Source organism: Echeneis naucrates, chromosome 18 (assembly GCF_900963305.1).
Source record: "Echeneis naucrates chromosome 18, fEcheNa1.1, whole genome shotgun sequence".
Lineage (NCBI taxonomy): Eukaryota > Metazoa > Chordata > Actinopteri > Carangiformes > Echeneidae > Echeneis > Echeneis naucrates.
The window spans coordinates 1,113,972-1,136,473 of NC_042528.1; the positions used below are offsets into that span (position 1 = coordinate 1,113,972).

Here is a 22,502-nt window from a genome sequence, read left to right on the forward strand (position 1 = left end):
GGCCGCCAAGGCGACCAACTCTGCATGTGTGCGACATCCGAAGACTGCCAAGTGTGTGTGAATGTGTGTATTTGTGTTTGTGTGTATGTTGTATATATGTAATGTGCATGTCAATGTGTGTGTGTGTGTGTGTGAGTGTGTGTCCACTAATGGGCGATCATAAGTGAGCAAATGTTTTCTCTGGGTTCCACTAATGTTCAACAAACACACACACACATACACACACATACACACCTGATGTGTAATTTGTGTGTGTGTGTCATTAGTATGCCACAGTGAGCTGTGTCCATATGTCACTAAACACAACCATGTTTTATTTATCCTGGAGAGAGAGAGGGAGGTAAACAGTCACTGTCAAGGGTACGGAGGGAAGGAAAGGAGGAAGGATGGAGGGAGGGAAGGAGAGAGGAAAGGAGGGAGGATGGAAGAAAGAAAACTGGCAAGATGAGGTGAAGACAGAGAGGTGAGAATGAGAAGTGAGAGAACGGCTGGAGAGGACGGAGAGGTGAAACACAACGGAAGGAGGTATGAAGAAGGAGAGAAGGAAAGGAAAGAAGTTCAGAGAGGGAGCAAAATCATGAGTGAGGTCAGAGAAGATAGGAAAGGAAGGAAGGAAGGAAGGAGAGGTGGACAGGATGGGCTGAAGGAAACGAGAAAAAGGTGAAAGATGGCAGGTGGAGGAAGGAAGGATTGAAAAGGAGAAAAGGAACAACAGTGGGAGCGAGCGCACAGAAAGGATGAGTCGGGAAGAAGGAGGGAAGAAAAGAGGGAGCGAGGGAGGGAGGGAGGATGGACAGATGGAGGAGTGGGACCCCAGAGACGTGTCATTCATCACACCACCATGCAGCCTGCACTCATCCGCCCTCTCTTTCCCGTTCTCTGCAGGTCTTCTTCTTCTTCCCTAAATAACATCTCTCTTTTCCCTCCTTTTTCTTTCCATCTACCGTTTGTTCATTTTCTCTTTTTCTTTTAATCTTTCCATCTCTGTCACACTTCCAGAACATTTTCCTCCTCCTTGGTCCATTTCTCCTCTCTGGCACTCGTTTTTAGGTTTCATCATCTCCTCTGGCGACATCTCTCCGTTCCTCTCTCCATTTCCCCCCCCTTCCCTCCATTTACACTTTCTGTCTTTTTCCTTTTCCTTCATTAAGAAGATGGAAATAAAAGAAAGGAACAACAGAAGTTCTGCAGAAGGAGAACCTTCGCATTCAGAAGCGCTGCTGCTTCAAACGGGAACAAACTTACTTTTCATTCTTCCTGCAAAAAAAAAAAAAAAACCTCTTCTGGATCCTCGTCAAATAAATGAAGGAGAATTTTTATTGCGTCGAAGAAGAAGCATGACCAACTGTCGCAGATATTAAACATTAATGCAGCTCTGTGCTGCAGCTGCAGACGCAGAAGAAGCTCAGATTAATTCTGCTTTATTGTTCAGTAAATATCAGCTCAATAACTTCCTGCCGACCGTCTGCAGGTTCCTTCGTGGACTCGGTTAAAGGACTCTGTTTTTATTTCTTCTGGTTACATTTATTTTTTGTTTGTTTGTTTGTCACACAGCAGCCACGCCCCCTAACCCCTCCCCGGCTTTATTTTCCTCTAAATGGGACCTGAGCTAATAAATCAATTGAAAAAAAAAAAAGGTCATTTTCCCATAGACTTCAATACACGTAATGCCCATTAGCGAGAAAGCAGGTTCATCCTTTTCCTACAGAGTCTGCGGTCTCAGGCTGAGTTAACACACCATTAGCTGAAACCTTAAACTTCCTTTTTAAAGTGTTTGCTGCCGTGCACATGCAATGAATCCTGGGAAATATCAGCAGGACAGCTCACAGAGGACTGAGGATCTGCTTCCAGCCTTTATGCTAAGCTAAGCTAAGCTAACAAACTTTTCTTTTAAATCTGGATCCAAAATCCAGAACTGTCTTCACGGCTTCGACTGATCGGACAGGACGCCTGAGAGACAGATCCCAGGGCGACAAAACAGCCAACCCAGAATCCCCCTGAAAAAGAGAGATGGCGATATCTGCCCCCCCCCTGAAAAAAAAAAAGGGGCCAGGAAGAAAGATGGAGGACAGACTCACCGGTGTGGGACAGCAGGTTGGGGGACAGCAGGCCGGGGAGGCCCGGGTGGAGCAGCCGGGGGCTTTCTTGGATCCCTGCACCAGAACAACGCTTGGGAGGACGGCCTGGACGAGAGCTGGAGGGGGGAGAGGGGGGGAGAGAGGGGGAGAGAGGGGGAGGGGAGGAGTTACATTAGTATGACAGAACTCAGTCTTTGTCTGTCTCAGACAAAAAAACAACACAACAGCTGATTTAATGTGATTCAGTCTCTCATTCAGAAACACGACACAAAAGTTTGAATATTCATTTTTATCATTGTTGTTTTCGTATCTCCACATCCTACAACTCCATAAACACAACCCATGTTGTTGTTTATTTGTTGTGTTAATCAGAAGTGATCTGACCACCGAACACCCAATCAGACGCTCGTATGGTCGACGGGAAACGGAAAATACTGACACACAACACAGCTCCTTCACAATAAGAGCATTCGAACAGACTGGGCTGGGCCAATTTACCAATCAATGTGACGTTAATTACTATAATTAGAAATAAAAAAGATTTCTTGGCTAATTTCAGTAATAATGTTCAATAATGGTCAGTTAAACATATTAATTTTATATCTTTTCTACCAGACTGCTAAAAGGGAAAACATCCGTGAGCCACAAACTCAATAAATAAGATTGAATGAGTTCATTCATTCTTTTCAACTGTGAAAAATCTGCAGACAGAAACTGAATAACTAAATAAAAATAAAATGTCATCTACCTGTATGTAGATTTTTGAATATTCATCCAACACACAGAGACAGACAGACCAACAACCAAGCAGACCTACGCACAATTTAGAGTCACCAATGAACCCAAACTTGATGTCTTTGTAGACACCACACAGAAAGGCCCCGGGAATCGAACCCACAACTTTCTTGTTCTGCGGCAGCATGCCGCCGTGTCGCCACTCTGAATATTTAATCAGGTTAAAATACAAAATGTCGGAACAAACGAGCTTTGACTGGAGATAAGTATGTGAACGCTGATGTAAAACAGCATCCAAACACACACGTACAGGTTGTGTGTGTGTGTGTGAGCCTGAACTCTCTCACACACACACACACAACCTGTATTTATGCCACACACACACATAACCTACTGTATTATGCATGTGCACACAGGCATAAATAAACACACTCATACACAACAATACAGTAACTGCACACGTGCAGCAAAACATAAAGGAGGGTACACGCACACACACACACACACACACGCACACACACACACACACACACACACACACACACACACACACACACACACAGGAGGTGTGCATGCAGGCCAACTCTCTGCAGGGTGGCTCAGTAACAGATGGCCGTCCAAAGTCATTTACACCTAGAGAGAGAAAGAGAGAGAGAGAACCACGAAACTAAAACCTCTACAAGACATCAGCAGCATCTCCTGATGAGAACAGAACAGGACAGAACAGAACAGAGTCAAACAGAACAGAATAGAACAGAACAGAGTCAAACAGAACAGAACAGAACAGAACAGGACAGAACAGAGTCAAACAGAACAGAACAGAGTCGAACAGAACAGAATAGAACAGAACAGAGTCAAACAGAACAGAACAGAACAGAATAGAACAGAACAGAGTCAAACAGAACAGAACAGAACAGGACAGGACAGGACAGGACAGGACAGGACAGAACAGAACAGAGTCAAACAGAACAGAATAGAACAGAACAGAGTCAAACAGAACAGAACAGAACAGGACAGGACAGGACAGGACAGGACAGGACAGAACAGAACAGAGTCAAACAGAACAGGACAGAACAGAACTGTCCTGTCCTGTTCTGTTCTGTTCTGTCCTGTCCTGTTCAGACAGAATAGAACAGGACAGGACAGAACAGGACAGGACAGTACAGAACAGGACAGAACAGAACAGAACAGGACAGGACAGGACAGAACAGGACAGGACAGGACAGGACAGGACAGAATAGGACAGGACAGGACAGAATAGGACAGGACAGGACAGAACAGAGTCAAACAGAACAGAACAGGACAGAACAGAACAGGACAGGACAGGACAGGACAGGACAGGACAGGACAGAATAGGACAGGACAGGACAGAATAGGACAGAATAGGACAGGACAGGACAGAACAGAGTCAAACAGAACAGAACAGGACAGAACAGAACAGGACAGGACAGGACAGAATAGGACAGGACAGGACAGGACAGAACAGAACAGGACAGGACAGGACAGAACAGGACAGGACAGGACAGGACAGGACAGAACAGAGTCAAACAGAACAGAACAGGACAGAACAGAACAGGACAGGACAGGACAGAATAGGACAGGACAGGACAGGACAGAGTCAAACAGAACAGAACAGGACAGAACAGAATAGGACAGGACAGGACAGGACAGGACAGAAAGCAACAACTAAGTGAAGTGTCTGAAAACTTTCTCCTTTTCCTTCAAACTCGTTCCCTCACTCTTCATCAATCTGATGATTTCTAGAACCAAACAGTGTAGAAGAGAACATGATAGACGAGAACAGAACAGAACAGAATAGAAGAGAGGCGCCTCTTCACGAACACGGAACCTGGTCAGTATCTCGGTCAGTTCCCTCTGGGACGAGGAGAGAAAAGAGAGGGTGTAAAAAAGATCTGGAGAGAAAACGTCTGAAAATGTTTCGGGGTGTGACCCTGTATGTGAGAAACACACACAGACACACAGACACACACAGACACACACACACACACACACACACACACACACGCACACACACACACTCTGAGTGAGGCAGAGGAGCATGAAGAAATGAAAACATGAACCTTCACTTTTCCTCTGAACTCTGCTTCACCTCTCCCTCTTTGATACACACAACTTTGCAAGAAACACAATAATCTCTCTGTCACACACACACACACAGGTGTTTGCATTCAAATCTGAGAGCTTTTCCATCAACAAACCTCCACTACCTTTTATCTCCATACATTCACAATGGATACATGTTACAGCACCAGGTGTGTGTGTGTGTGTGTTCATCTGCATCCATCCATGTATAAGCAACATTAAGGGGTGTGTGTCTGTGTGTCTGTGTGTGTATTCACATGAATTCATGCATTCATGTGTGTGTGTAAGGGACACATGATATCGCCTTCTCATTAGCCTTACAGTTCTTTGTTCAGAGTAATGACTGCTCTGTGTGTGTGTGTGTGTGTGTGTGTCCCGTAGGGTTGCCATATGTTGGGCATTAATCCTCGTCAACGGTCCACTCTCCTTACCGCACCATGCACGGGAACAAAGAGCAGGTCACACACACATACGCATCAAACACACACGACCCACAAAATAAGTACACACACACACACACACACACACACACACACAGCTAGTCCACTGACCTACATTCATTAGTTAACCCTTCACCTTGACTGCATTCGAAGCCTTAAATAGAAACAAATCCATTTGTTCTCCTCTGGCTCTCTTCTTCACTTCCTCACCTGAACACTTGATGGAGGCAGTGGTAAAGAGGCGACCTTTGACCCCTGAGCCTTTCACCTGCCTGGCCCCTTTAACTTCCTCCAGGATGCAACACTCGGAGGAGAGAACAGCAAAAAGCTCTCAGCTCTCGCCCTGAAGTGTCACTGCAACACACATTCACGGGGCGCTAGCTGCCGTTAGCCTCCGCTAACGACACGCAACGCTGCTAACGACTAAACTCCTTTCTATCAGAACCGACGTGGAAAGTGTTTGTCGCCTCCTACCCGCCCAAAGTGTCCAGGTACGGGCCCTTTAAACCTGCAGGACGAAGATCATGACAAGATGTGTGTGTGGGATGAAACGGAGACAGACGGCCCGCTCCTGTTTGTTTACAGTAATTACAATAATGTCTCATAATTAAAAAGGTAATGATTTATTGGTGTTAATTAAAACGAGACGCGGCGGCTGCTGAATGTTCGCTGCTAATGTGTTTTTGTTTTTTGATGACCTTTTAATTGGCGAGGAGCACAAAAACATGCCACGAATAGAAAACACAAAAGTGACATTTCACACACACACACACACACACACACACACACACACACACACACTCGATGATCTGATGAGCCACCTTGAAGTAAGTCTTCCCACTCTGACACACACACACCCTCGCCTGTCCTCCCAAATGGCCGTTTCTATGGAGACGGAGCCTTGATCAATACTCCGTCATTGGCTCTGATGGCTGGTCAGGGTCGGTCACACACTCACACACACACTCACACACACACACACACACACACACACACACACACACACACAAACAGGCATGGCGGTGAATAAGCACGGACTCACTAACGCGTTTGACAGATTGATTTAGCTCATAACGTGCAAGGGGTCTCTCTCTCACACACACACACACACACACACACACACAGTGTAGTTTATCAAGGCTTGCTGCGGTCAATACGTGGGGTAGAGCGAGGGGTCAACCCTCTTTAGCTAAAATCTTTCATCTTCCTCTCCCTCTCCTCTTTTATCTCTCCATCAGTCCACTGATCCATTCTTCCTCCTCCTCGTTGTTTTTCTTCTTCTCTTCCCCCTTTGTCGGTTTCCTGTTTCAATCCTCCGTCATCTTGAGATTCATATTTGTCCTTTGTTGTTGGCTTCGGTTTCTCTTATCCTGCCTTTTTTTTTTGTCCAACAGGCTGAAATGTGTTTGAGCTTTAATATATTTTCTTTCTTCAGATGAAAATCAGTTTCACATCTGGACCTAATAAATGATTAATATTTCTTTATATAGATATTTTCTATTATTTATATTTCTGTATGCCAATATTTAAATTTTCTGTAACGTCAACCCTTTACAGATGCAGACAAAACAGTTCCTTTCCTTTTTAAATACATTTCTGCTATTTCTCGTTGCTTCTCTGTATTTAAACTGATGGAAAAATGCTGACTAGAGAGTTTCTCATGGAGAAAAAAAAAATAAATCACCCAAGTCAAGATTAGAGTCATATCACATTATTCTAAAGACTTAAACAGGAGGATTCATCTGTTTTTATCAAAGATTGGACCTAAATTCTTGGATTCAGGCCGCTGTGGTTCGGACTGACCCTGAAGGTCCCTAAAGACCAGAACAATCAGCAGGTAAAGGAGCTTCGCCCCTGAGCGCGGCTTCCTGTCGCTTCCTGACTGACATGAGCTTCAGTCATCGCAGTCTTTACGAAACAGGAAATTATAAAACGTCCTCCAAGCTGCTCTTTGTCTTCAGGACAGATTGGACAACAACAACAGGTGACCAGCTAGCTGGTTAGCACACTAACGTTGGTAATGAACATTTTCCACCAACAGAGACGGAGCTTGATGCTAACTTTAGCATTAAGAGCTATTAGCATGCAAAGGTTTGATGTTTCTACTGAAACACAGATTAGATTAGATTGGTATAAATAAAATCCCCTCTGTTGGTTAAAGATGCAAAATCTAACTTTTTTCAATTTGTTCATAGAAAAAAGAATTTAAAGTAGCTCCTTGAATATTATCTCGGAAGTTTGGCCACTTCCTGGATTGTTTATTATTTCTCTGTTTGCTTCTTTAGAATATTTAAATTATTTGGGTTGTATTTTTTAGAGACATATCTGCACTTTCTGCTTTGTTGCCACTTGTCCCCCTTTAAAAAAAATCTATACCTCCATTAATCTGTTCATCCCTCCCTCTCTTTTGTCTTCCTCTTTCATCCTCCGTCCTCCCCCAAACTGAGGTCAAATGATGTCAAAAAAAAATCTCCCAATTGATTTCTGCCTTCTTTCTCTCTATCTTTCCATCTCTGTTTTCAAAGTGGCAGCTGGTGTGAAGGAGGTGAAAGTGAGGGAGACGTCCTTTTCTCTGTCTGTTTTCTGTCTCTCCACATCATAAATCGTGTCCGAGGCTCACATCCTCTGAGTGTGTGTGTGTGTGTGTGTCTGTGTGTGTGTCTTTATTCTTTGTTTGTAGCTGAAGAACAATCTATTCTTTTTAAAGAGACACCAGAGAAATGGGATATATGTCTGTCCACACACACACACACACACACACACACACACACACACACGAGAGCATCATAATCTCGGACGTTCATGGATTCACAGGGCGAACGAGAGAGAGAGAGATGGATGTTTACTCCTCTGGGCTTCCGTCTCTTTGATTGGACAGATGAATGACTTCATTGTGTGTGTGTGTGTTTCACTCTCTCTCTTTTGTCGGGGGGGGGGGGGGGGGGGGGGGAGTTTGGAGAAGAGGATGAGCAGAGAGAGAGAGAGAGAGAGAGAGAAAAGTGAGGTAGGCAATAATAAGTATTGATTGATAAGGGAAGTAGAGCGAAAATAATAAGGGAGGAAAAAATCCTCTTAAAACAGAGAAGAGGAAAACGACATTGATTAACCGGTGACACTTCTCCTGTCATCCCTCCTTCTTCTTACCTTCTGTGGTAGTTACTGTTCATCTGTTCATCCTCTTTATTAACCATCTACCCATCTATCCTACAGCTCTCTCTCTCCAGAGGAACAGGTGTGCAACGGGACAAGAGACAAAAACACTCCTGCATTTTTAACCAGCACCTATTAAATATTAAACACCACACTCACACACACACACACACACACGCACACACAATCGCTGACAAGACAAGTTATACAGGTCGATGGACTAACGTGTGTCTGCATGTCTGTGTGAGTGTGTGTGATGGCTTTAAGCGTCATTACCTTACTTCCTAGGCATGTGGGCAAATACACACACACACACACACACACACACACACACACACAGGGATAATTCATACAGGCATACAAGGTTCTCTCACATGTTAGCATTTAAGAGGTAAAACTATAACAGACACCATGTCTCTCTCTCTCTCTCTCTCTCCCCCCCCCCCCCCCCCCCCCCCCCGCTCTCTCCCTCCGTCTCTTTGAAGTGCTCCATAACAAACTATAACAACGGGAAGTTTTCAATGCGCCACATTGAGCAGGAATGTCACATATGGTATGAGGGAGGAAGGAGGGAGAGATGGATAGATAGGTCTTAAAGGCCCCATGTGCTTGCTTCTAGCTCCGCCCCCTTTTGTCATCTCAATCATAGCCTAAAAAAAAAGCTAGAAAATTAGCTTTGATGTTGACTGAAATGCTAATGTGGCTAACCTGCTCCAACATTAGCATCATCATCATCATCATCATCATCATCATCATCAAACCTCCGTTAGCTTCAGCTGAGCTTTGTATTCAGTGCTTATTAGCATATGCTAGCAGGCCACGCTGGACATTGTATATTAGCGTGCCAGCAGGCTAGCAGCGGCACTGACACGTGGGTGAGGGGGAGAAGTGAAGGATTGTGGGAAGTGAGAAAACAAAAAAAAAAAAAAAAAAAAATGAAGGAGGGAAAAGAAAAAGAAAGAAAGATCAATTCCTCCATCCGTTTTTTTACCACCATCTCTCCATATTTCCTCAAGTGTCGTTAATTTTATGCTCCTCCGACTCTTCATCCCTCACCTCCGTCCATCCCTCCCTCTCCCCTCTCACCTGTCCTTACCTCCCCCTTCTGCTTCTATCAATCTCCCCCCCCCCCTTCTCTCTCTCTCTCTGCAGTTAAGTCAGTGTAATGTAAATGATGTGCCATCGATCGCCCCTGACAGTGCAAGGACGCTCACCTCTTCTCCTCCTCCTCTTCCTCTTCATCGTCCTGTCATCTCTGCCTCTCTTCACACCCTCTCTCTCTTTTTCACACCCATTCCTTGCTCTCTCTCCCTTTCCTCCATCCAACATCTTTTATCCCCCCATCTCTCTATTTCTCTCTATGTCTCTCTCCCTCGCTCGCCCGTTGCCTCCCACGCCTGTCATCTTTCATCTGTCCCTCTCCCTTCATTTGACTCCCCCCTCCCTCCCCCTCTCTCTCTCTTTCACTGGTCATCATTTATGTCTCTCTCTCTCTCTCCCTCCATTGTTCTTTCAGAGCATCTGCTCCGTCTCTCTTTTTCTGCCTTTACCATCTTTTATCTCCATTTCTTTTCATTTCATCTGCTCTCTCTCTCTGTCTTTGCTGTCTCAGGTTCAGGTCCATCTTTGCTCTGCTGGACTCACTTAAAGAAGTCCAGACCACCACTGGGGGTCCAAATCCCCTTTCAAAATAAAGCTCCCACTCTTTTTCAGCCTGATGGTAGCTCAGTATTTAAAAGCTACCTTTATCTTTATCAACATCTAAAATATGGAGTCAAAACAATCAGATTTAGAAATATACTTTCATGCAATAATAACACGTCCACAACGGAAATATTCTTTCTTTAGCTGAAACGTCTGTATTTCTGCTTTCACTTGACACATTTTTATTCAAGAAAAACATTTGAACCCTTCTTCTAATGTTTAGAACTCGACTCTTTCACGTTGAAATCATGTTTATGTGGAAATAATTTCTTTAAATAAATAAATATAACTGCTGCTGCACACAACAAGTGGTTTTGTTCAGGATTGCTGAATTTATTGTTTTATGGTGCTTTTTCATTACTATTGATTCTTTTGTTTGTTTTTTTTATGCTCTGGAGCACACAAAGTTTTCACTTTAAATTCCATTGTGCTAAGTATTGTACAATGACAATAAAGCTATTCTATTCTGAAAAGTCGGAGACAGGCTGGAACATAAACGCATGCTAATCTTTACCGAAACCATAAAACACGAGCAACTATTACGTCATCCCAGTTAACTGAAGGAAAAGTTACAGTTTTGGAATCAGGTTGAACTCGATCCAGATTTTCTGTCATTTGTTTGATTCTTTCTCCTTTTACAGAGTCGGTGTTGTTATTTCTGCCTACAAGTGGAAATTATTTAATTATCAACTAATTTTACAATTATTTCCTTGATTAATTGTTCGCACATGAAATTAAATGTCAGGAGATGTTCCCTTCACAGACCTGTGAATGTTTCACATTTCAATTTGATGATTATTTGATTAAACGGTTGCTAATTCATCTCGTTGAATGACAAATCAATTAATCAGGGCATAATTTTATTGTTGCGATAGCTTCACACGTAATATTGATTATAATCGGCTCCTTATCATAACTCCTTTTCGGTTTCTTCTCATTGTCGGCGTCTCTTCCTGTCCTCCTCTGTCCCTTCCTCCTTCCTTGCTCCCTCTTTTCCTTTCTCCTTATCCAAATAGAGGACACAGACAATCCAATAAACGCCCTCGCTCTCAACAGCTGGAGTGTGTGTGTGTGTGTCAGGAAAGCACAGACTCAGCAGAAAACTAGGATGACACCCTCAGCGTCGGACAGGAATGTCACCGAAAAAAAAGAGAGATGAAGAAATAAAGAAAGAGAGAGAGAGAGAAGACAAATGGGAGAAAGCGAGTGAGGAAGGACATGAGGAGAGAGGGAGAGAGGAAGGAAACTCAGGGGACTTAAAATGACACATGCAGTATTACTCACCGTCCCTATACATCACACACACACACACACACACACACACACACACACAGTCTGAATCTTCCGCTGATACACAAACAGACACACAAGGACACCAAAGACGAACCCTCTCACTTTCCCTCCTGACATCATCGGCGACTGTTTTCCAGCAGAGGAGATAAAACTTTGGTCCAGATGAGCTGATAAAAAAAAAACCTGTGTCCTTCAGTTATTAATGTTCAGATGGTTGTCTCGCCCTGAGCGCGGCCTCGCAGGCAGGCCCTCCTCCGTCTGACCTTTGTCCCAATGGTCAGGCTTTGTTAGATTTTAGGTCAAGACAATAATTTGGGTTCAAGTAAGCCCTTCTTCAACATGATTCAGTACTTGTTGCCACGGTTACAGTAACGACAACGGCTGACCTGATTAATGGAACAACGTAAAGCGAATCGAACTTCCATCCACCCATCGAGCCCTTCGTTGCTCAAAAGACTCACACTGCACTTTTCTGTTTTCTCCCGCCATGGTTAGCGCAGCCACTGGATGTCGCCTAGCAACAAAACCCAATGAGGTCATCATAAAATGCTGAGAGATGACCAATGACCTTCAGGAGGAGGCCATGCCAACCTGCTCTGGACTCAAGATTCAGATTATAAACTCATCGGGGAAACTTTTACTGGGCTGATAAATCAGCGAGAAGGAGGGGCATTTTCCCATAGACTTCAGCACAACTGACTTTCCCCCTTCCCACAGATATTTACTGTAAAGAAGCTTGAGATGTTTCTCTGACCAGACGGGGGCAGCAGAGAAGAGTTTGGGTTTTTATCACCAGCAGAAGAAGAAGCTCGACTGTTTTTATTTCAATTCTCGGCGTGAAACGTTTAGTACGAAGAAAAACCGCGTTTGACACGTAAACAGGGTTTTTGAATTCAACCACACATGGTCTAAATCTGACCCACACACACACACACACACACACACAGTGAGAAGGTAAGCCTGGATCCTACAATAAGTCCAGTTTTATGACTAGTGTATAACACCAACAGCTGAATCAATATTAGTTTACACTGGGTCACAGTGGACACACACACACACTACACAAGTCCAGCTTCAACACACACAGACACACACATAGTGCTCTCCTTTCATAAACACACACACACTGAAACTCCCAGAATATATTATTATTGCAGATTTGCACACACACACACACACACACACACACACACACACACACACACAGATTAGCTTTTATACCCTGGTGGTGGGTTGTCTTGGCCATGTAAGGTAACACACACACACACACACACACACACACACACACACACACACTTATACCGTTAGCCATTATAAAAGTGATAACAGTAACGTAATAAAATACACACACACACACCGAGCTGGTTATTATAAAAAATGATAAACATTCAAAGAGTTGTAAAGTTTTACAGTGATGAACTAACATATCAACTTTATTAACAGCTCAGCGCCGTCGTTCTCAGGCTGCAGCTCCGCTTTAACACGCCCGTTTTAAACCACTTTAATTCCCCTTTTTCCCCCTTTATAACAGCTGATACGGCGTCAGAAACATTAAAGTGCTTTATGGCGACAAAGTGACTTTAAGTGCAGAGTTTCAGAGTTGGACGTCTTTCAGCAGCAGCGACTCTCAGGCCAAGAAAACAAAAGTCAGAGTTTCCATTCGTAATCACCGGGAGAGGACGGCTTATCTGAAACAGTCAGAATTATTTTAGGCGATCCATCGTGGTGGGAAATGATTAGGAGTTTCATTACGGGAGCTTTAACTTACAAAGCTGCCTAAACACAACGTAGCTGCTTTTATTTTGTGAGTTTCGATCAAATTATGAAAACTCCCACGAGCTCAGCCAATCAGAGGATGGGATCCTCTGATTGGCTGAGAGGAGCCGGAAAGGAAAGGAACATTTCTTTTCCGCAGCCTTTTATGAAAATTAATTTATACAGCAAGTGTTCTGTTTCAGTCTTTTGGTTCGCTCTGCTTCTTTGCACCTTTTACGGGAACCATGTTGTCATAACTCGGGGCAAATATTGGAAATCAATAATGTTTTGACAGCCGTGAAAGAAGCATAGACAACTTTTAAGTCCCGACAGCTGGTGATGATTATTTACAATAAATCAGAAATGTACCAGATTTAAATTTAAAAGTGTCTCCTGCTGTCTTTTGCTATTTGGCTAATAGTTGTAATGGAGTAAAAAGAAAGTAAAGTGTATGCTGAAGTGCTGTGTCACATAAAGGAGACGCACTCAGCACCAGGATCTGGTGCTGGTTTTATGGTGACATCTTGTTTTATGCGCGGCATATTTCAGAACTTTTATCTGTTGTTTTACTGGTTCCTGTCTGCTTGTATCTTTGTTTCTCATTCGTTTTGTGTGGAGCATTTTGTAACATTGGTGTTTTATTGTTTTTACCTCCTACAGCCTGTCTGTTTTACTGTTTGTTGCATGCATGTGTGCGCGCGACACAAATTAGCTTTGCAGTTATTTAGTTTAATGAAAATAGATGTCGAAGAAATGAGGAGGTTCTTGTGGAAAGCCGTAATTTAGACAAAAATATACGATATAATTTCTTCTATTCTTAAATTCCACAAACTTAATGTGTAGTAATATTCATCTGCAGTAACTTCAGGGCATTTACCGAGGTTAAGATTCCGGTTAAATAACTCCTGACCTCTAATAAAGACCAGACGCTCACCCCCACCCCCCCTCCAGCTACGGTGGCCTGTAGATGACACAAACAATACAATCACTTTCCCCAACAGAGAGCGGCAGAAGTAATCTGGCTAATTAGAGCAGAGATCCAGGAGAAACATCCAGCGAGGAGGCAATATATCACCGCGCTAACTGCTGGAACAATAAAACTGCTTTGTCATTTGCTTTTTTTGGCATGAGAACAGCGGCTTTTCATCCCTCGTCCTGCAGGTTAAATATTCAGCTGTGTTTGTTGCTGTTGGTGGCGAGGGGGCCCGGGGCCCGGGGACCGTGAGGGGTGGGGGTGAAGTTCAGCTTCAAAACAGCAGCTGCTGAGGCGATTATTGACCCGCTCTTATTGATCAGCGCCCTCCGGCTCAGATATTATGGGCATATTGTTCAATCGGCTTAATTTGAAGGAGAATTTACGACTTTCTACTTTCTCCAGCAGGCGGGAGTCTCTTTAGCAGCCGCTTTGCAAAGACCTGTGATTTTTAAATGCCATCCGAGAAACACGGCTGCAGCTTTAAGGCCGTCGATGCGTTTTGATTACACACAATCTGCACGGTTTTTACGAGGCTGTTAGGTGTGTTATCAGTTCGTCAATTGAAAGAAGGAGATGGGGAGTCGCTGTATTATTACCGCTGTTGCCATCTCAAAGTACAACTTCAGTTCTGCTTGTTTTTATCTGTGATTACATCACAGATTGTGTTTTTCCACCCAGCTGCCACTGCCACCCAATCTAAGAGTAGGTCCGATAATTTGGGGGTTTTGTTGGATGTAAACAGGAAGTAGAACGTTGCCATGGAGCCGGCCAGCTGCCTAATTAGCTTTTAGCATCTTATGTTTGCAGTTAACTGACAGATGTACAGACAACTGTCGCTGAATTATTGTGAATTAGACAAAAGAATCATTTTACTTTGAATTATGTTCAAATAAACCAAACTGCTCCCAACCACAGATTGGTTTGTTTTTCTTTTTGTTAAATCAGATTAAACTGAAACATGTTTTCATTTCATCATCATCTTCTCATTTTATTTTGTTGATCAAGAAAATAATCAGCACATTAAGATGAATCAAAAAGAAAATAATCAGTGTAAGTGAAAAGTTTTAGTTTTTTTATTTAACAAAAACAGGAAAACTAGTAAAGCTGAATATTTTAGATCTTAAATATTGGAACATCTTTTTTTTCATGAGTTGTGATTTTTGTTTAAATTCACAGATCAAACAGGAAAATTATTTAAACAGCAAAAGTTATGAATCTAACCTAAAATGAAACTGAAGTAATTACATAATTCAAACTAGTTTTTTTTTCTCCAGATTATATCTGTGAAATTAAAAGGAAATCATGATTACAATATTTCCATCATAAACAAAAAGAATAAAGAGATCAGTTGTGATGTTTCGGAGTTGCTAAAATCTGCCTTTCATTTGTTAATTTTGCCGCCAAACACAACAACTGGAACTGACATTCCTCCTGTGTGCGACAGACGAGCTTTTACAGTCCAATCAAAGGTCGACTGTCACGGACAAAGACGCGCAAAAAAAGTGAGTCAAACACAACCTGCTCGTGTCCAGCCGCCTCCTGTTGCAGCGGAGTGACGCAACGCTTCGTTTCAGAGGCCGCCCAAGAACATTATGCTCCAAAACACAATCTATTTAATACAAAATGACACGGTTTGTGCCATCAGGGGATTTCAGCAGGTCTCCTAACCAGGAGCCGTGTCATTCTGAATTAAAGCACACAAGGTGAGCTGGAGCATGGTGGGGCGAGCAGAGCGCTCTTTATGTCCAGGCCGAACGCCGCGCCGCTGATTAGGACGGATATTTTCATTTATTTAGCCAGCTTGCCTTTTGTTTTTCTGCGTCTCTGTGTCTTTTTTCCTGTTAAGCTCCTTCAGAACTGCGACTCAGCAGCCCGGAGCTTCTGCTCATGAGTTCAGCGGTGTTTCCAGTAAATACCGGGCCCACTGTGACACATCGGCCTCTCAGCGTCTGCGACAGTCATTCCCTTTCCTGGAAGAAGGCGGCCTGTAAAATAAAAACGTGACTTCACACACACACACACACACAGCGGCCCGTTATTGGCCTCATTATGCTGTCGTAGTCTAGTTAATCTGTTTTCAGGGAGTCTCTGGATTGTGCTGATTCAGCCTGAACCAGATCTGGACTTTAATGGAGTCAGCATGAGTCTCCTATTAATTAGAACCGAGCATTTTGTACCTTTTGATAACAAATAGCTGTAAAACTGCAGATTAATAAATTGCATAATGAGCTGGTTGAGAAGATGTCCGATTTCATTTTCCTGCACTTTTAAAAGTAACTGCACTTTTTAATGATAACTGATTACTTCCACTTATTAATTCAGGACTCTTCTTTATGGATTATCATATTATGTTATAATTTCACACACTGATCCTTTGCCCTGTCGTATTAAACAGCTTTGTATTCCTCCATTATATTATTATTTAGGATATTTTAAAACAGAGACTGAGCGGCGGAGACGTCTGCGTAGTTTGAGATGAATAAAAAAACATGATTCAGGAAAGTTACTAACAGATGCCTGCTGCCAATTTAGTGATGATGATAACAGATAAGTGAATAATAGCAGAGACGAGAATCACCAGAGAGCCTCCAAAATGATGATGATGATGATGATGATTATGTCAGGGTGCATGCTGGGATATTATGATGACCTCACCACAGTGGAAGCAAAAGCCTTTTTATGGCGTCCAGCGATCAGAGTGAGTCAAATTTCCAGGAAAGCAGCTGAATTTTGGACCAAACACAGAATGAACTGTTGATCATCCTCACAAGTTTGATCCTGTGAAGCTGAAACTAAACGTCCAACAGGAATGTTGTACAAATGAACTTTGTCTTCCATATTGAGACGGCGGAAACAAGTCTAAATAACAGTAATGTTCTAATCAAAGTTTTCTTTCTGCCTGTGCGCTGACTTTCAGTTTTGTAAGATTTAATTGCAGGAAACTGTTTGACATCCAGCGCTTTATTTTGACGAGGTGGCTGTGAAGGGTTGCCATGTTGGATTGGCGGAGTGTAGAAAGTCATCTTCATCCATCGTAATGCTGTTTGATGGATAATTTTAGAGAGAGAGACAGGAAGAAGGGAGTCGGAGGGGGGCAGTGAGATGTAGGAAAGAGACGTGCCGGCCAGGATTCGAACAGGCGACACCTGCTCAGCGCCTCTGAGACCACATGGTATCCGGCGAAGCCATATTGGTTCGCCCGTGATTGGCGCTAAATTCATCCGAACGAGCCCAAACGCACAGCCAGAGTCACCGAGAGCTAAAACTCCAGAGACCAGAAGAACGAGGAGTCCTGATCCACTCAACATGGAGTCCGACCAAATGATGTCATCGGATGGTGAGCTGCCACTTTGAAGCTGCTGGCCATCTTGTTTTGTTCAGGGGCGGAATCTGACCTGCTCTGTACTATATGCTGTCAATCACCCAGTAGCCCCGCCCCCCTCCTTCCTGCTGTTTCCCTCTAAATGGAGCATCATTTAAAAAATGAACATCATGTGTTGAAGACTGAGACCATAGACTCATCAGGGAGGAGGAGGGACATTTTCCCATAGACTTCAATACAGTCTGACCTTTTAGCAGCAGTGGCAGCTGCACTGTCAGAGTGACACTGAAAGCACCGCGACCACTTCACTGACCTCTGTAGAAAGAAGCGCTGTCGACTGAAGCAACAGGATGTTTAATGCGCCTCCTGTTCTATTTAAAAACTTTATTTTGGGACATTCGGGGGCGGCGAGCACAACTGTGGACCGCCATCAACGCACACGCTCCTGCCTGATGTCACTTCCTGTCACTTTCTTCAAAAGTTTCAGGGATCTGAGCCGAAAACGGCTCAACGTCGCCTCTAATGAAGCTCTGAATGTATAGCATGAGGGGGAGGGGGGGCGGCGGCACGGGGCGGGGGAGGAATGTGGTGCTGGCTTTTGTAGGTCACCCCAAACAAAGCATAAGGGAACAACTACACACTGACACACACACACACACTACAGGCGGGCAGAGCACTCATACAACTTATCTACAACCATCCCATTAGGAAAACACACACACACACACACACACACACACACACCTGCATACATTCAGACCCACATGTTCCTTTAAGTCTCACTTCATTCTCAAACACGCACACACAGACACACACAGACACACATTTGCACATTGAAGACGAGATCAAGAAGGAGTTCACATGAACAGTGTGGCCTGTGGTATTTGTTGGCCTCAAGTGGGTCACACACACACAGACACACACACAGACACACACACACACACACACACAGACACACACACACAGGACAAATAATCATGCAGCTTTCATCCTCCAAGGCAGGAAATGCTGCTTTTAAGCTCTGTGTGTTTGAGTTAAAAGAGGAGTTCACACACACACACACACACACACACACACACACACACACACACACACACACACACACACACACACACACACACACACACACACACACACACACACACACACACACACACACACATTCCCTGCTACAGACAACATTTGGAAGTGTTACAGATGTTTCAATACCCACATCTGCGAAAACACACACACATACACAAAAATTACTTCTTCTAGATAAATACACAAACATTAAGTTGTGTTATTGTTATGAACACACACATTCCTTCTTTCTTCACATGCAGACACATTAACAAAACAAGAAGTCTCGGAAACAGCTCCAAAAACTACAAACATGGCGGATTTTTACCAAATCCTGAAAGAATCCAAACAACAACAGTGAAGAGATTTCTCTCTCTCTCTCTCACGAGATGAAAAACTGAGGGAGGAGAGAGGGCAGAGGAGGTGAGGAAAGGAAGGAAGGAAAGGAAAGAAGGAGAAGACGAGAGCGGGAGGAAAAGTGAGATGTTTGACAGGCAAGAGAAATGGGGGAGGAAGGAGAGAAAGAGAAGCCGTGGGAGGGGAGTGATTAATGAAGGAGGGAGGAGGAGAAAGAGAAGAAGACATTTTGTCTGTCCATCCATTACCGAGGACTCGGAGGAGAGGACAAGAGTGAAAGAAAGAAAGAATTCCACGCACAGAGTCCACCATTAATCTTTTCCCACTTTCTCCTGCTCTCTTCCACGAGGTCAAAGGTCGCCAGCGTGGCAATAACATCACTGTCCTGCAGAAACATCATGAGCATCTGTGTTCAATATTACGTCCTCAGCCGATTCATCACAAAAAAAAAAAAAAAAGAAGAAGAAAGAAAATGGAAACACGGTGACGGAGACACCAGAGTTTAAGATCAACACTCAGAAGGGACAGTTTCACAACGGAACTCCCTAATTTGATGGATCCGGATGTTTTCCCGGCTTTAAAGGAATCAGCTCATATTTATCCAGGACCAGGAAAAAAGAAAACGGTTTAAAAAGCTCTACAACAACCCAAAAAAATCCTGTTGGTTTTGGAGAGACTATATCAGGAATCCCTCCCAGAGAGCTGCAGGCTCACCCTTTGACCCGGGATAATGAAAATACTCCCGTCTCCTGGGGACCCTCCAGAAAATAGACGGCGGTCTATTTCGGGGTGATGAGCCACACAATGAGAATCACAAGTGGCTATAAAATAAGATTACATTCAAATGTGTTCATGTTATTGATCGTGATTATTAGTCATGTCTAATATTCATTTTTCTTTTTTAAACCATTTTTGGAGGAGAAGGTGGATCTGATTGGGCGGTGCAGTCTGTCAATCAGGACACCTGGACAGCTCAGGGCTGGACCAAGACCCACAAGATCCAGACTGATTGTGTTAGTTGGGAAGTTCAGTTGTTGTATTTCGGTTTGATCGCTCTGCGTTGGTGTTTTACTTTTTTTGTATGAAGCAGAAACTCTGACAGTTTGAAGTCTTAGGTACAGTTTCTGTTTCAGGTGCAACCAGATCAGATGTGCACTGATGGAAATTGGCTTCTTGAGATCTTTGGAACCTGGATTTAGGCCGGTAGCTCGTCTAACCTGGCGATCCTCAGGGCCCCTGGTGAGGACGGGCTTTAATTGCGTTCTAGCTCAAAAATGCTGCCTAAAATCAACACAAAGCTTGTTGTGTGTTTTATGTTCAGGCCCACAAGTCTTCCATTAAGTCAGGGTCAACTTCTGTTTAAAGTGGAAACGCGATACAGCTGCATCAAACGAGAGCCGAGGACGAGAAAACAGAAGAAAAACAAAACGCAGAGTCTCACAAAGGATCCACCCTGCTGAAAGTCTGACCGTCTATCTGTCCGTCCATCTATCCGTCCATCAGTGTATGTGTAGCAGTATTGTTGATGTTAACACAACCTCAGACAGACTGATAATGGAGCAGCTGGAGCATGAAATCACATAGAAAGAGAGAGAGACAGAGAGAGAGAGAGAGAGAGAGAGAGCACGGGGACGTAGAGAGAGAGAGAAATAAAGAGGAGGATGAAGTAGACACGTATGATGACAAACAAGTGCAGAAAGAAATGAAAAAACAGACAGAAGAGATGGAAAAAAGAGGACAGACAGAAGGGGGGGCGTTGAGCGCATGGGCGAGAGAGTATGACACAGGGTCACCGCGAGAGAGAGAGAGAGGGCGAGCAAGATGAAGAGAAAGAAGTGGGGGAGGGCGAGAGAGACAGAGAGAAAGAAACAGACACCAATTTCATTGTTTTCATTGTCTAATTTGAACCACAGAGAGGGAGAGGATGGAGGAGGAGGAGGAGGAGGAGGAGAGGAAGGCAGAAAGACGAGACGAGCTGCGAAGGGATTCACACACATTCCTGCCTCGGACTGAGAACTGAACCAAGTCTTTAGGTGGGACGGCTTCGTTCTCACCCAGAGAGACTTCACTTCCCTCCGATAATCCAATTATAACCACATTAGGCCTCTTATTATTCCAACTGCCACGTAAACACCGTAACCGGCTTATCTGACTGGATTTCATCTCCCTCCGGCCAAAGTTGGCCTTTAGAGGATGAAACGCTGATGAACTGAAAGACTTGAAACTGTGAAGTGCAGCATCGGGTCCTGAGTGAGATCACAGAAAGGCCTCGTGTCCTAACTAATCCGCACCGCCGCCAACTTTTTTAGGAAATCAAACACAGCAACAGTTCAGGTTTTCTACTTTGTTAGAAAGTTGGAATCATAAATACGAAGCACGGCCGCCTCTGGGCTGCAGGTCAAAGTTCAGAGGCCGCATCGGGACGGGACTTGTGCGGACTTCGGCCAGCTAAATATCCCAGAATGCGCTGCGCACCTGACAGAAACAAGAGTAGGAAAGATTCAGGTCGGGACTCGGCACTGTGACCGACTGCAGCCTGGATTCATTCGTTGCATCTTTCCTTTCCTTTTTTTCCTCCCCAAAATAAAAATACAGCGTGTTCTCGTCGGGCTGATGACTGACAGGTGAAATACAGCCGGCTTCCTGATGTCCGCCTCAGTCCCAGGCCGCGGCTAAATTTACTCAGTGTGGGTTACATGCTGGAAAAAAGGTTAAGAGCTCCTGATATAGGCTGCATAAACACACATGGCCCTCATTTCTGCTCCGACTCTTTTTAAGAATGGTCCTGTATTTATCCAGGAAAATGTTTCATGAGCATGTTTACGCTCATTTTTAACGACTTCCTGTTGCACATTCTCACACTCCCACACAGTCACGGCCACAGTGTGCTGTTAGGCTGTTACACTGCAGACCTCTCTGATGGGGGGGTCAGTGCCTTGCATGATGGCACGTTGGTGGTGTTAATTCAAAAAAAAAAAAAAAAAAAAAGAGGAGGAAGTAGATGTTCTGCTCTGGGTTTCATAAACACATCCGGATTATTGATCCTGAAATTAAAACCTGCAGTGACAAAGCTGAAGATCCGATTTATCCATCAGCAGCTCAAACATGCAAATCGAAAGGAAGTAACACAACGACACAACTGTAGCTACTGTGTGAATAATGTAACCATAGAAACCATCCCATCAAGTGTCCATGTGATGCAGCGTTAAAACGTAAACCGCAGAAACAACGAATGCCTGAAAAAAAAGCTTTAGCCTACAACCAAACTGTAGCCATGGAAACGACTGATGCTGACCTCCATGCTACACTGACCGACTGTAACCATGGAAACGACTGATGCTGACCTCCACGCTACACTAACCGACTGTAACCATGGAAACGTCTGATGCTGGCCTCCACGCTACACTGACCGACTGTAACCATGGAAACGACTGATGCTGACCTCCACGCTACACTGACCGACTGTAACCATGGAAACGACTGATCCTGGCCTCCACGCTACACTGACCGACTGTAACCATGGAAAC

General features: G+C 44.0%; 1 protein-coding gene across 1 annotated transcript in view; it reads right to left on the bottom strand.

Moving 5' to 3' along the window:
* The window catches only part of dachb (dachshund b), a 55,201-nt gene that overhangs the window by 20,512 nt on the left and 12,187 nt on the right, over positions 1-22,502 (bottom strand). The window contains exon 2 of the mRNA XM_029526509.1: positions 2,079-2,194. Coding sequence (XP_029382369.1) covers positions 2,079-2,194 — 116 coding nt within the window. The remainder of the gene's footprint in view (positions 1-2,078; positions 2,195-22,502) is intronic.